The sequence below is a fragment of the Hemiscyllium ocellatum genome, chromosome 11 (assembly GCF_020745735.1).
Source record: "Hemiscyllium ocellatum isolate sHemOce1 chromosome 11, sHemOce1.pat.X.cur, whole genome shotgun sequence".
NCBI lineage: Eukaryota > Metazoa > Chordata > Chondrichthyes > Orectolobiformes > Hemiscylliidae > Hemiscyllium > Hemiscyllium ocellatum.
Genome location: NC_083411.1, coordinates 35,853,069 through 35,868,327, shown reverse-complemented (window position 1 = coordinate 35,868,327; position 15,259 = coordinate 35,853,069). Strand labels below are relative to the sequence as shown.

General features: G+C 41.5%; 1 protein-coding gene across 3 annotated transcripts in view; it reads right to left on the bottom strand.

The window, feature by feature from the left end:
• gab3 (GRB2 associated binding protein 3) overlaps window positions 1-15,259 on the bottom strand; it is a 140,927-nt gene that overhangs the window by 40,923 nt on the left and 84,745 nt on the right. For all 3 annotated transcript variants that reach the window (XR_009645177.1, XM_060832120.1, XM_060832121.1), the window contains exon 3: window positions 305-533. Coding sequence is in view for 2 of the 3 variants with exons in the window: in XM_060832120.1 (XP_060688103.1) it covers window positions 305-533 (229 nt within the window). In the remaining variant the exon portion in view is untranslated. The remainder of the gene's footprint in view (window positions 1-304; window positions 534-15,259) is intronic.

Genomic DNA, 15,259 nt, shown 5'->3' with positions numbered 1-15,259 from the left:
AGAAAAGGTCAGTCCTTTCAGAGGAGATGGAGAAGAAACTAAAAGAATTTTGCAGGTAGCATTAACTGACAGTCTGTACTCAGCAGTTTAAATAATAAAATGCCATTATTTTGTAGCTTTTATGATTTCAGTGTGTTAGCCAGTGAGAATTCAACAGGAGATTAGCAAGATTAATATTATTTTTAAAAATGGAAATGATTAGCTCTGTTAAAGGTGGAAACAAGGTAAAATGGTATCAAAGAAGAAGCATTATTGAGCCCCTCTACATAAAAGTTTTAGTACTGAATTTGTTCAAAAGTTGTACCTGGCAATATCAATTGACTTGGTCTCACATTGAGATAAAATAAGATAATCCAGAGGCACGACAGCAGAGAGTGTGGATTCTGACTCACTCCTCCTGGACTCGGATTCCATTACAGTATCTTGGACTGTGGGAAATTGATCTCTATTGATCGACTGTGATGTATGAGTTGAAACAGCAGGAGATGGTTGGAGAGATGAGGAGGTAGTAGGAGAAGAGCTCCCAAGGGAATCTGAAAGAGAAATGTTATTACTTCATCCTCTTTTCAACATTCATTGTCATTTAGAGGTGCATGGGAACATCAGCACCATCCCTCAAAGATTCCCTCCAAGTCCCACATCATCCTGATTGGATTAATTATCATTGTTCTTTGTCACTGGGTTAAAATCTTGGACCTTCCTACTCAGCTAAATTGTGGGAGTATGATGGCAGTAATGCCATAGGAAATCTTCTCAAGAAAAGTTAGAGTGGACAATAAATGCCAGCCTTGCCAGTGAACCCACATCTTGAGGTTTTTTTTCTTTAAAAAACAAGGTTACATTAAGATCATTGTTAAAAGCTAAACATTATGAGGATGAAACTGCTTTATTAGCAGCATGAAACAGACTTGTAATGAATCATCATCATGTGATACAATGCACAAGTGTTTATTTTCCATTGACTTGGAAAATGTTGCCTTTTTTCCATTTCAAACTAAGTAAAAGCAACAGAGAGACAAGAAAATTGTCTCTAAGAAGAGGTTAAATTGTTCTATGAGCTTCAGCCGAAAGAAGATTGGGCATGGTGTAAAATCGGCTGCTGGTTTATTGTAAGCTGATTTTACACTGCAGACATTGACTAATTTCACCCTTTATCTTTATTCCAGAGATTAGATTACCTGTGAGCAGGAGACCAATTAATCAGTATCATGTATACCAATATATGGTGCAGTACCAATTGTATCCCTCTGTTTTGCCAATATTTCATCACTTGTACTTTCAGATCTCGGTAACTTGACAGAACGAATCACATTAATTACATATAGGAATGATCAAACTATAAGTGATCTAAATTAATCCATTGCTCCTATACCTAGTTTAATGTCTTGTTACTGTAAAATAATTCGAGTGCTATCATGTTTTTCAATGTTGTGAAATGAGACAGAAATCTGTTCAGGTTATTTTGAAACTATTGAATTACAACATCTTTTTATCAGAAGTATGATTTTTTAATAAAATCTCTGATTTATGGTCTAACACTAATTACTTTTCACAATTTTTGAACTCAAGGTGAAGAAAGTTAGCGCTCTGAAATGAAACAATTTCTATTTTCAACCTTGGCTATCAGTATCATGTCTTCATTACTCACATATTATAGAGGTCAGATGCAGAATAAAGTAGTTTTATACATTGGCCGTCTTCTGCTAGGAATAGAATGAACAGGTCCATACTAGTTTCGAATGGAACCCATGCATCCAGCCGATAGAAATTACTTTAAACCTGGATCCTGAATTCTTCCCATATGAAAGAACTTTTCCAAAATAACTCACTGAAGCTATGACAGTATAGTTAAATTTCTTAATTATTTTCTACTTTAAATATTCCCACTGATATGTTGAGTTTGACTTTCTTGATTCTTAATTCTCAGCTTTTTTAACCTCTGCCAATCCTAATAATTTACTGTTATTACAATTCACTCCATCAGGGGGCACCAAAGCTAAGTTGCAAACATTGCCACATTATCAATGATTGCTGTACACTCTCGCTGCAAAGGCAACAGAAGATTGGAAATTCTTAAAACTTTTAAAAATTGAAGCTGACGTAACCCTTTATTTCCATTTTTATTAAAAGCCCTTTCAGGTTCCCAACAAATTTTGCCTTGTCATCATTCTGCTGAACCAATGTATCACTGAAGTGTTCCTCCGCAGAAGGAGGCCACTCGCTCTACTGTGTCTGCAATGGCTCTCGAAATAAGCTTCATGACTAACTGCTATTTTCTAGTCTTTTCCCCATACACACTGCTTTTGCTGTAGGACCTGTTTCTCTGCTGCATGACTCTATTACTCTTTAAGTAATCATCTCATGCTCTCTTAAATGCTTCTATTGAACCTGCCTCCATGCCAGTTTGAGGTAGTGAATTCCAGACCTGAATTACTTGTTATGCAAGAATGTATTTTCTCACATCCCACTTGCTTCTTTGGCAAATCACTTTTAATCTGTTCTTCGTCCTTTTACATGACTGGGAGCAGTTTCTCCCTATCAATTGTACACAACCATCTCATGATTTTGAAAATTATCAAATGTCCTCTTAGCTGCCTTCTCTGCAAGAAGAACAGTCCCAACCTCTCCATTTTGTCCTCATAAAAAACATTTCTCATCACAGGAACCATTCCAGTAAGTACTCTTACCAATGCATTCACAACATTCCTTTTGGGTGCTGCCCAGAACTGTACGTAAAACTCCTGTTGACGTCTAACGAGTGTGCTACACAAGTTCAGCATCACCTCTTTTTTCTTGTCTTTATTAATAAACTCCAGAACACTGTACCCTTTTGAAACTCCTTTCTGCACCTGTCGTGCCAGCTTCACTGATTGGTGCACATAAACACTTAGATCCTTCTGCCTCTACAACCCCCTTCAGAATTGTACCCTTCAATTTATATTGTCTGTTAATGTTGCTCTCATAAAAATGCATTGCCTCACAGTTCTCTGCATTGAACATCATTTGCCACCTATTCACCCACTCCACTCACTTGTCATTTGGAGTTCTTCACTGTCCTCAAAGTTTACAATGCTTCAAAGTTTTGAATCAACTCCAATTTTGAAACTGTTTCCAGCACATAAAGATTTACATCATTAAGATATACCAGGAAAAGGAAGGGTCTCGATACAGATCCCTGGGGAACTCCACTACATTGCTTCCTCCAGCCCAATGAATATCCATTGACCATTATTGTCTGCTTCCTATCATTCAGCTAATTTTATTCTGTGAAATTTTCTCACAAATTCTGTGTAATGTGCTAAATACCTTTTAGAAGACCACATACACCATATCAACAGCAATGCTTTCATCAAACCTTTTTGTAACTTCTTCAAAAAAAACTCTAGCAAGTAATTTAAAAACAACTTCTCCAATACAATTCAATACTGGCCCTTCACAATCAACGCACCTTCTCCCATGTGGCTACTAATTCTTTAATTGCTGTTTTGGAAAGCCATTCCACCACCGAAATTAAGCTGGCTAGTCTGGAATTGCTTTGCTTATCCTTACAAATATTTTCGAACATGGACATGATGTTTGCAATAGTTCAGTCTTCTGGCACTTCCCTGGAATCCAGGGAAGACTGAAAGACTCTGGCCAATGCCCCTGCAATTTTCACTTATGATTCATTCAATATCCTTGGATACATCTCATTTGGTTTCGGTTCTTTGTCAACTTTAACTTACTAATCAACCACATTCCTGTGGATCCATACTCGGGATGGCTGATTTCCCTCCCTAAAAAACTTTAGTGAACCAGATAGGTTTTATGGCAATCAGCAATAGTTACATTATCATCACTGAGCCAGCATTTATACAGTCAGAAATGTACAGCATGAAAACAGATCCTTTGGTCCAACTCACCCATGTCGACCAGACAGCCCAAATACATCTAGTCCCATTTGCCAGCATTTGGCACATATCTCTCTAAACTCTTCCTGTTCATATATCTCTCCAGATGCCTGTTAAACATTGTAATTGTATCAGACTCTACACTTCCTCTGGCAGCTCATTCCATACATCCACCACCCTCTGCGTGAAGAAGTTGCCCCTTAGGTCCCTCTTAAATCGTTCCCCTTTCACCTTAAACCTAAGCCCTCTAGTTTTTGACTAGCCCATCCCAGGGAAGAGACTTTGTCTACTTACTGTATCCATGCCTCTCGTGATTTTATAAACACGTATAAGGTCACCCCTCAGCCTCTAATGCTCCAGGGAAAATATCACCAGTCTATTCAACCTCTCCCTGCAGCTCAAACCCTCCAACCCTGGCAACATCCTTGTATATCTTTTCTGAAACCGTTCAAGTTTCACAACACCCTTCCTATAGCAGAGAGATCAGAATTGAATGCAGTATTCCAAAAGTGGCCTAGCTAATGTCCTGTAAACATCAACATGGCCTCTCCCAACTCCTATACTCAATGCACTGACCAAGAAAGGCAAACATACCGAACGCCTTCTTCACTATCTTGTCTACCTGGGACTCCACTTTCAAGGAACTATGAACATGCTTTCCAAGGTACCTTTGTTCAGCAATACTCCACAGAACCTTATCGTTAATTCCAGATTTTTATTTAATTCAAATTTCACCATCTACCACAGTGGGATTTGAACCTATATTGCTATTGCATTGGTCGACCTTCGAGATTACTAGTCCAATGACATTACCATGACAGCAGTGCCTCCCTATAAATCTACCTCCTTGGTAAAGACAAATGGAAAGTATATTTAATACCGCATCCATGCCCCTGATTCCATGTAGCAATCTCTTTTATGGTCCCTACTCCTCCTTTTACCAGTCTTTTACTATTTATTTGCATATAGAAGATTGTGAAATTCCCCTTTTGTTGGCTTCTAGTTTTTTCTCAATTTCTCTTTACTTCACTAATATGCTCATCCACCTTCCCTCTGAACTCTTTCTATTCTTCTTGGTTCTCAATTGTATTTTCTGCCTCAATACCATATTTTTACTTCCTTATCTTAATTTCTATCTTCTTTTGTCATCCAGGGAGTTCTAGGTTTGTTTGTCCTAGTTTTCCTTTTGAGTACCTTGACTCTTCCTGAACCGTATCTACTTTGAAGTTAGTCCATTGTCCAGTTACAGAGGCTTCTGTCAACATCTCATTCTGGTCTATTTGGCCCAGTGTCATTCTTTCCTTATTAAAGTCAGGCTCTCCTCCAATTGATTTTTCATACTTTGGATGGGAAATGACATTTGTCAATCATCAACCTGAACCGTATGACCCAAGGATCATTGTCTAGTAAATGCATCTCCACAGGCACTTGCTTTGTCATCATTTTTATTTTAAACTGTGAGTGTTGCTGGAATCCTATCAGTGTTGCTCCACCACTGACTGTTTGAATGATTGTTTCCGTGGGTGGGACTGACCCCGACAGCAACTGTCCTCTCACTTAAATGAAATGTTCTGCCATGGCAAAGTACTCAATTCAAATGTCAGCTGCGGATACAAAATGTGTTGAAATATCAGTTCAAATAATGGAGAGAACCATTTAAAGTTTGGAGTAAAATTGAAAAGTCAAAGACAATCCTTTCATTAAAATTGAAGTAAACTAGAACATTATATGATCGTGAAGATCTTGAATCAGATATTATATATTAGGTACAAGAGACAATGAGATACATTTGCCATAATTATAAAGTTTGTAAGGACTCTGGTTCTAGTGCAGGTCAAGTAAGCCCATCCCAATGACACAGCTCCACCTTACCCTAGTACTGATGTTCATGAGTCACCGAGCCTTAAGGAGGATTAATAAAAAAGTTATTATGTGTTATAGGTACTCACATCAACTACAGAAATTGGACTGTATTAACCTTGCATCTTTTCAACAAGTACAAGGCCTAAAGCACCTCCACAGTACTCTCTTCTGGATCACTTGTAGCCACACCCTGTTGATCCTGATTATGAACCAAATCTGAAGTATTTAACCTGGAGAGTGTGACTCCATCCTGAAACAAACTTTCAGGAAACCTTTTCCCTCCCTGATGCATTGTAATCGCTGAAGCCCAGACTCCAGCTCACCAACCCAGAATTGAAGTTTCTCAAACTCCAGACACATACAACAGATATGGTTGTCATGAGTGACACTGGTGTCTACCAGCTCCCAGAAGCCACAGTCATACCATCACCAGCCCTGGCATTGCTGGCTTGTTTAACCAAGCAGAATTTCAAGATTTAAAATATTACCAAACAATTATTTGTAGTTATACCTAAGTGACTTTTGCTCCTAATTTTCTTAACTTTTTCTGGGTCTCAATTCCACAAGCATCTTTGTTCTTTTGGAACATCATACAATAAACATTCCTTGTCTCTAGCTTAAAGAATCATCAATGTCAGGAGCCTCTTTGAGCACGGAGGGCCTACCAGCTGAGATTTATCCTTGCCCCACATGATGATCACAGAAGCACATTTTAGAGGAGTTACTGGTTATTATTCATAAACTTTGGAAATATGTTTCCCTCTTTAGTCCAATGCACTGAAAACAATTGCAGCAATCTTACTATCAGTCTGGCTGATATCTAACCTGGGATTTCTTGTTAGAACCATAAAAGCAATGTTCACTTATATGTAGCTTTTATTCAATGAACCTTTTAGGGGAAGCTCAGTGTTATTCTCCAGTTATATTACATAATGCTTTGCAATTACTGTTATCTATTTTAGCTGCATCTCCTTAATAATTCACCTTGCTTCAAAACAGACTCAAGGTGTAGAAACTATGATCACGTTAAACTCTTGGACATTAGCATTTAGGTGGTGTCAAATTTACCAGCTGTGGGGAATTATGGCCTGGACGAAATGCTCTCAGCATCTCTGACCAAGAAGGAGGAACAACAAAGCCAGGATGCCTGACTTGATTGCTACTCAGTTGTCCTACAGAGAAGTCGAGAGTGTGGTGCTGGAAAAGCACAGGTCAGGCAGCATCCAAGGATCAGAAGAATCAATGTTTCAGACAAAAGCTCTTCATCAGTAATGAGGCTGTGAACTGAGGGGTTGGTGAAATAAGTGGAAGGGGGGTGGGGCTGGGGGGAAGGTAGCTGAGAGTACCATATGTGGATGGAGGTGGGGGAATGGTGACAGGTCGGAGAGGAGGGTGGAGCAGATAGGTGGGAAGGAAGATGGATGGGTAGGACAGATAACGAGGGCTGGGATAAGCATCTGCAGTCCTCACTTTCGCCTACAGAAATATGTGAATGTGTGTACACTGGGATGAGTCAAGAATAAGCTCAACTCAGCTCTACAACTGAATGCTTCTGCTGAAATGAAGAATGGCTGGTACCGTAGGTTGGTGCCACCTGTGGATTCATATTGCTTCAAGAGTCGGTGCAGAAGAAGAGAGATTCAGGGAAAACCTCATGTGAGGCAAAGAGTAAAATATCCCAAGGTAAAACAAAGCATAGAATTTGACAGTAATGCCCTTCACTAACCTTCCTGCTACTATTTTAGCTGCAGTGATTTCCCTGTGGCACAGAGAAACTAAAGGAGACCTGTCAGCTCAAATAATCATACCACCATATGTCAATGTCAGCTCCTCACAATCTTGAAAGCAACGTCAAATATTCATGCATAATTTTTAATTAGAGGTCATGAAATGTTTCAAAAGAACTCTTTAAAAAACATAAAATATATTCTAGTGAACCTGATACATTTCATAATTAAAGCTTGTGAAATGAGTTTGCAAGCTGGAAAATGTAAATTATCACAGCAGGTTCATTAGAATACAAAGAGCTAAAAAGAAATTCGTTGGTTAACAAAACACGGGATGGTGAGTAATAATAAGACTTACAATTAAGCTGCTATTGACAACTCTTTTTAAAAGAAACAGGAGTTATTTTTAACCCCTTTGAAGCATGATTAAGTAAAGGTATTGCCCAGTATAGTGTGAAACAACTTAGTCAGGCTGCCACTTATAAAATCCGCAGTTAGTGCTACAGCAAGAGAGCTTATACTTTCATCAACATGACTTTGAAGATGACTTTGCATCAGGTTGCATAAGGGCACTTTTTTTTCATCATTCATGTGCTTGATTTGGATGTAAATACAGGCAGAATGGTTAGTAGGTTTGCAGATGACTCCAAAATTGGTGTTGAAGTCAACGGTGACGAAGGTTATTTAATAGTACAATGGGACCTCAATCAGGTAGGCTAATGGGCCAAGGAGTGGCAGATGGAACTTAGTTTACATAAATATGAGGTGTCACATTTTAGTAAGGCCAATCAAGGCAGAATTTATACACTTAATTGTGGGGTCCTGGGAAGTGTTGTCTAATGAAGAGACCCTTGAGATGCAGGTTCATAGTTTCTTGTAGGTGAACTTGCATGTAGACAGGGTGATGAAAAAAGCATTTGGTATGTTTGCATTGAGTATCAGAGTTGGGAGGTCATGTTTTGGCTGTATAGAACATTGGTTAGGTCACTTTTGGAATACTGGTTCAATTCTGGTCTCCTGTTAACTTGAAAGTGTTCAGAAAAGATTTAAAAGGATGTTGCCTGGGTTGGAGGGTTTGAGCTATAGGGAGGGGGTTGAATAGGCTGGGGCCATTTTCTCTGGAGCATTGGAGGGTTGTGAGGAGGGTATATAGGGTGAATAGCCAAGGTCTTTTTCCCAGGGTAGGGGAGTCCAAAACTAGAAGGCACAGGTTAAGCCATAGGTTTAAGAGGGGTAAGATTTAAGTGATCTAAGGGGCAAGCTTTTCACACAGAAAGTAGTGTGTGTATGGAATGAGCTGTGAGAGGAAATGGTGGAAGGTGATACAATTACAACATTTAAAAGGCACCTGGATGGGTATATGAATGGGAAACTATAACGTGGTATTGTGTGCTTTTTAACTGTGAATGGGAAAGTTTTAGAAGGATATGGGCCAAATGTTGGTAAATGGGACTAGATTAATTTAGAATATTTGGTTGGCACGGACAAGTTGGACTGATGGGTCTGTTCTCGTGCTTTATGTCTCTATGACACTATGATAGGACTAGCCATTAGATGTCTTTGAAGTAAGTGTTTGATGCATTGAACAGTTCATCTCTAAGTTTTCACACCCTGTATCACCCATTACTTGAGGTGACAATTAATAACCACATTACGCTTCACAAGGCAAAGCAACTCAAAAGTAGGTCAGTAAAAATAATCTCATATACTGGAAAATGATCCGCATAGTATAAAAGTGAGTTTGCGTGTGCACAGCACTTTAAAAAGGATGTAGGGCAAATTTACACATGCTTCTGGTTCAACATTGTTTTGAAAGTAAATTCAGAGCTAAAACGAATGAAGTTTTATGAATGCTTTCATTGGAAGTGTGTGTTACTGCAAAGTCAGCATTTTATGGCTATGTCCAATTGCTGCTGAGCTGAGTGGCTTACTAGACCATTTAAGGGGCAACTACATTGCTGTGGGTGTGGAGTTATTTGATGGTCAGATTAACAGATTGGTTCATTAGCGAAGGCAGTCTTTTTTTAGAAATGACAATAGCTTCAAGGTCCCAATTACTGAGCCTAGTTTTCAATTCAGATTATTTAGTCAAACTGAAATCATCTGCTACGGTGGTATTTGAATTGATGTTCCCTCAGCATTAGCTTGTGCTTTGGATGACTAGGCCAGTGCCATTATCATCAGGTCCAAATCCTCTGCTAAAGTTAAAGATATCTATACATTAAAATTTAGCAGATGATAAATTAGATTACTTACAGTATGGAAACAGGCCCTTTGGCCCAACAAGTCCACACCGACCCTCCGAAAAGCAACCCACCCAGACCCATTGCCCTACATTTACCCCTGCACCAAACACTACGGCAATTTAGCATGGCCAATTCACCTAACCGGCACAGTTTTGGACTGTGGGAGGAAACCGGAGCACCCAGACACGGGGAGAATGTGCAAACTCAACACAGATATCTGCCTGAGGTGGGAATTGAACCCTGATCCCTGGCGTTGTGAGGCAACAGAGCTAACCACGGTGCCACCGTGCTGCCCTGTAACAAACGGCTTGAAAGAGATTTGTTACTCACGAGACAGTGAGCTCTGCAGATGCTGGAGATCAGAGTTGAGCATGTGTTGCTGAAAAAGCACAGCATCCAAGGAGCAGGAAAATTGACATTTCAGGCCGGAGCCCTTCATCAGGAATGAGGCTGGAAGCCTTGGGGGGAGGGGGGGAGTGGAGAGATAAATGGGAGGTGGGGGGGGGACTGGGGAGAGTGCAATAGCCGGATGGAGGTGGAGGTAAAGGTGATAGGTCGGAGAGGAGGGTGGACCGGATAGGTGGGAAGGAAGATTGACAGGTAGTCATGAGGGTGGTGCTGAGCTGTAAGGTTGGAACTGGGGTAGGGTGGGGTAAGGAGGGGAAATGAAGAAACTGGTGAAGTCCACAGTGATGCCTTGGGGTTGAATGGTCCTGAGGTGGAAGATAAGGCTTTCTTCCTCCGGATGTCGGATGGTGAGGGAATGGTGATGGAGGAGGCCCAGGACCTGCATGTCCACGGCAGAGTGGGAGGGGGAGTTGAAATGTTTGGGCACGGGGTGGTTGGGTTAGTTGTTGCGGGTGACCCAGAGATCTTCTCTAAAGTGCTCTGCGAGAAGGCGTCCAGTCTCCCCAATGTAGAGGAGATGGTATCAGGAGCATTGGATACAATAAATGACATTGGTGGATGTGCAGATGAAATTCTGATGAATGTGGAAGGCTCCTTTGGGGCTTTGGACCGAGGTAAGGTGGGAGGTGTGCGTAAGTTTTGCAATTCCTGCAGTGGCAAGGGAAGGTGCCAGGAGGGGAGGGTGGGTTGTTGGAGGGTGTGGACCTGACCAGGTAGTCACGGAGGGAACGGTCTTTGCGGAAAGTGGATAGGGGTGGGGAGGGAAATATATCTCTGGTGGTGGAGTCCATTTGTAGGTGGCAGAAATGTTGGCGAATGATGCAATTTATGCGGAGTTTGGTGGGTTAGAAGGTGAGGACCAGGGGGTTTCTGTCCTTGTTGCATTTTTGCAGGAGGTAGGATGGGAGGAGGTGTAATCCAGGTAGCTGTGGGAGTCGGTGGATTTGTAAAAAAATGTCAGTGTTGAGTAGATCCTCGTGAATGGAGATGGAGAGGTCTAGGAAGGGGAGGGAGGTGTCAGAGATGGTCCTGGTGAATTTAAAGTCAGGGTGGAATGTGTTAGTGAAGTTGATGAACTGATGAACTGGGAGCACGACATGGCATCGATGCGGGGAGTCATCAATGTAACGGAGGAAGAGGTGGGGAGTGGTGTCGGTCTAACTCCGGAAGATGGACTGTTCTATGTAGCCAACAAAGAGACAGGCATAGCTGGGGCCCATGACTACCCCTTTCATCTGGAGAACATCGGAGGATTGGAAGGAGAAATTGTTGAGGGTGAGGACCAGTTCAGCCAAACGAATAAGAGTGTCATTGGAGAGACTGGACACCTTCTCACAGAGCGCTTTAGAGAACATCTTCAGGACACCCGCACCAACCAACCCCACCGCCCAATGGCCCAACATTTCAACTACCCCTCCCACTCTGCTGATGACATGCAGGTCCTGGGCCTCCTCCATCAACACTCTCACCGCCCGACACCTGGAGGAAGAACACTTATCTTCCGCTTCGGAACCCTTCAACCCCAGAGCATCAATGTGGACATCACCAGTTTCCTCATTTCCCCTCCCCCACCTTACCCCAATTCCAACCTTTCAGCTCAGCACCACCCTCATGACTTGTCCCACCTGTCAATCTACCTTCCCATCTATCCGCTACACCCTCCTCTCCGACCCATCACCTTTACCTCCACCTCCATCCAGCTATTGCACTCTCAGCTGCCTTCTCCCCAGCCCCACCACCCCTCCCCCTCCCATTTATCTCTCCACCCCCGAGGATCCCAACCTCATTCCTGAAGAAGGGCTCTGGCCCAAAATGTCAATTTTCCTGCTCCTCGGATGCTGCCTGACTTGCTGTGCTCTTCCAGCACCACACACTCAACTTTGTTACTCAGGACTAAGTAAAAATCCACTTTTTCATGTGAGAGTATTATTAGACCATAGGCTCCATGCCTGGGCCACCAAAGTTTTCACCCAAATTGCTTTTAATGCAAGCAGTACTGGTGAGAAGGAATACATGGGAGAAACTAACTTTATCCTCAAATTTGGCAGCACAATATAAGCAACTTGTAGATATTTTCCTAACCAACATGTTCAGAGATCTTCTTCGACATTTCTGGAACAGATGGGACTTGAACTGAGACTTGCTAGCTTAGAGGTAGGAACACTACCACTGCACCACAAGAGCTCTCAAGTAGCCTGTATTATTGCTGATTATTAGGTCAGCTTCACACTGACATTTTTGACAAATCCACCAACTCCCACAGCTACCTGGATTATACCTCATATAGGTTGCCTGATCTTCATTCTTCATTTCTTTGAAGAAAATGCTTTGAAATGATCAAAGGCAAATTTGCAATGATATTAAGGGAATTGACAAAATTGAACTATGTAATTTATGCACTACAGTGACGGTTTGAAATATAAGGACACAGTTTAAAAGAATTGAAATTAAGAGAAAGAAGGGATATTTGGTTGGACTTACTGCATGAAAAGGATAGTAGGTTATTAATAATTGTACATAAATGTCCTAATTTGCTATCTTTTAGTTCATTCTTGGACCTCAACCTCTCTTTTGATCCCTTTCCTTTCTCTTCAGTCCCTTTTCTCTCTTTCATTTTACATTTCAGTCTCTCTGTGCCTTCATTCCTATGTTTATTCCCAATTTAATTCTGTCTCTCCCTCCTCTGTCTTTGTGATGGTAGGGGCTAATAATGGAGCTCTCTGCAGGACAGACCACCGAAAAAACAGGATGTGAGTCAAACATTATCAGAAATATTAGAGAGACCTGGGGAGGAAAATAAAAATGACTTCAGAGATAACTGGATACATGCTGGAAATGAGAATGAAAGGTAGCTGGGTTTTCTTCTTGTTTCAATAACCATAAATTTAATTATGCCACTTATAGGCAAATCTTTCAGCAACAGTGATGGAAATGTTAATGAATTCAATTTTTTAACTTACTGTACAATTACCGCTGCCCTTTCCCCAGAATTAAGATCCATTAGAAGCCAAAGGGTGTTTCTGGTTTCCTAACACTTCTTAGGTCAACTGCCAATGTTCAATCATGTTTCTTCTCAGTGCCAGAACTTTCCTTAGGCTGCTTTCAGTGTCACAGTGACCCAACATTTATCTGTCCTTAGCCAATGAGCTGCCTAGGAATTCATGGTAGATGTCAAAGGTTTGCCAATCTTATTAAAACGAGTGGGCCTAAGGGCCTTGCTGTTCTTGCAGAGAGGTCAATCCTTATGCCCATTTCTAGCTGGACAGCCAGCAAGTGCCAATATAAACCCCCAAACTCTGACAATGAATAGTAATAGTGGCCTTTGCCTGATTCCAAACAGTTTCAGTGTAATTTTCCCATTCTAGTGAGATATGAGCAATGTCAAGAAAGGTGGAAAAATAGGATAAGAATGAAAAAAATCAGATCCTTCCGGTCAGGAATAATGTTTTGCAATGTCCCTCACAACCATTAAATGGTGACTCCAGAACCTCACCATTAAGAAGGCAGTATGTTATTTTCACTCATTAAAGCCCTTTCTTCAAGAAACTAGACATCAAATTGCCACAATGTAAATCAGAACAGCTAATTGCGAGTTGCAGCTGACCCAATGTTTGTCATGGCCATCATTTAACTGCTTCTTCACAACAAAAGTACATGCTCCATGGCCACCATTCTTAATCCATGCATGTCAGTATTGGCAAACCACCTGCCTCACCACATCACCATGGCTCATCTTGGACCAGCTTGCACACCACTTCAGCCCTTGCCATTGGAGGTCAAGGACACCTACATCTGCCAGGTCTCTTTGTGTACAGGAACTCATAGCCATCTCATACATCTACACAGAATGCATTTTATGGTTTTAGATTGCTTTCTTAGAGAACACTCTCTCATTTCAGCACTGGCCTATTAACTGCCCCTGGTTTGTCTTGCTTTCTTAGGGTCGTTAGTGCTTAGTTACAGGCTACTATCCACTGTTGCTTAAGCTGTTCTTCAGTGCAAACAGAGACACAAGGCAGCTTGTGAAGGGGGAAATGGGGGTTAAGAGAGCACTGAGAAATTAGTCAGACAGGGGTAGAAATCAAAGAGACCTTGAAGTGCAGGTTTAAAGCTCCTTGAAAGTAGCAAGGGTACAGAAGAAGGCATTTTGTATACTTGCCTTTATTGGTCCATGCATTGAGTAAAGGAGTTGGGAGTTCATGTTATGGCTGTATAGGACATTAGTTAGGTCTCTATTCTGGTCTCCCTGCAATAGGAAGGATGTAGCGGGGAAAAAAAACAATCTGGATGGTTATATGAATAATAAGGGTTTACAGGGATATAAGCTAAATGCTGGCAGATAGGACTAGATTAATTTAGGATGTCTGGACAGCGTGAACTAGTTGGACTGAAGGGTCTGTTTCCATTCTATGTCTCTATATGGTAATAGCAGACTTGCAGCATGTGCCAGCAGATTATGCAGCAAACACACTATGTGTTTCAAATAAATGAACAGGTGTGATAGTAAAAGGGGAGCAGTACTTACTTTAGTGAATGGGACAATGGTCAGTCAGGGGGTGCTGTTACACTTAGCCAAGAGCTCATTTGACGACACGACTGGAAGTTTGCCATGGTCAGTCAGACTCTTAGTTGTATCAGAGTCCATGGATCGATGTCCTTGCAGTCAGGGGATTAGTCCAAGGTCAATCCTGCAGGTCAAGTGCAAGTAGTCCATGTTTATGGGTTATAGGTAAGTATGTTGAAGTGCTGTAGTGACATCTGTCCTATGGTTGGGCCAATGCTTCTTGCTATGAGAGAAAAGAAGGTATCGCACATGCTGAAAGTGGATGAAAGTGCAATTACTGGTGATGCACCAGCAAAAGGTGCCCTCGTTGAATAAGCAGAAAGCCCAGAGGACAGAATGGTTGGGTTTGGGAGGAGGAATTAGGTAAAGGACATTAAATGGATATGATACTTGCAATACTTAAAGTTGTAGTCCCTGAGCCATGGGACTGATGTGCACCATGGCAGAAGATTTGTAGCTCGGGTGTCCGTTGTTGTGGTTCTGTTCGCCGAGCTGGAAGTTTTTGCTGCAAACGTTTCGTTCCCTGGCTAGGGAACATCATCAGTGCTATTGGAGCCTCCT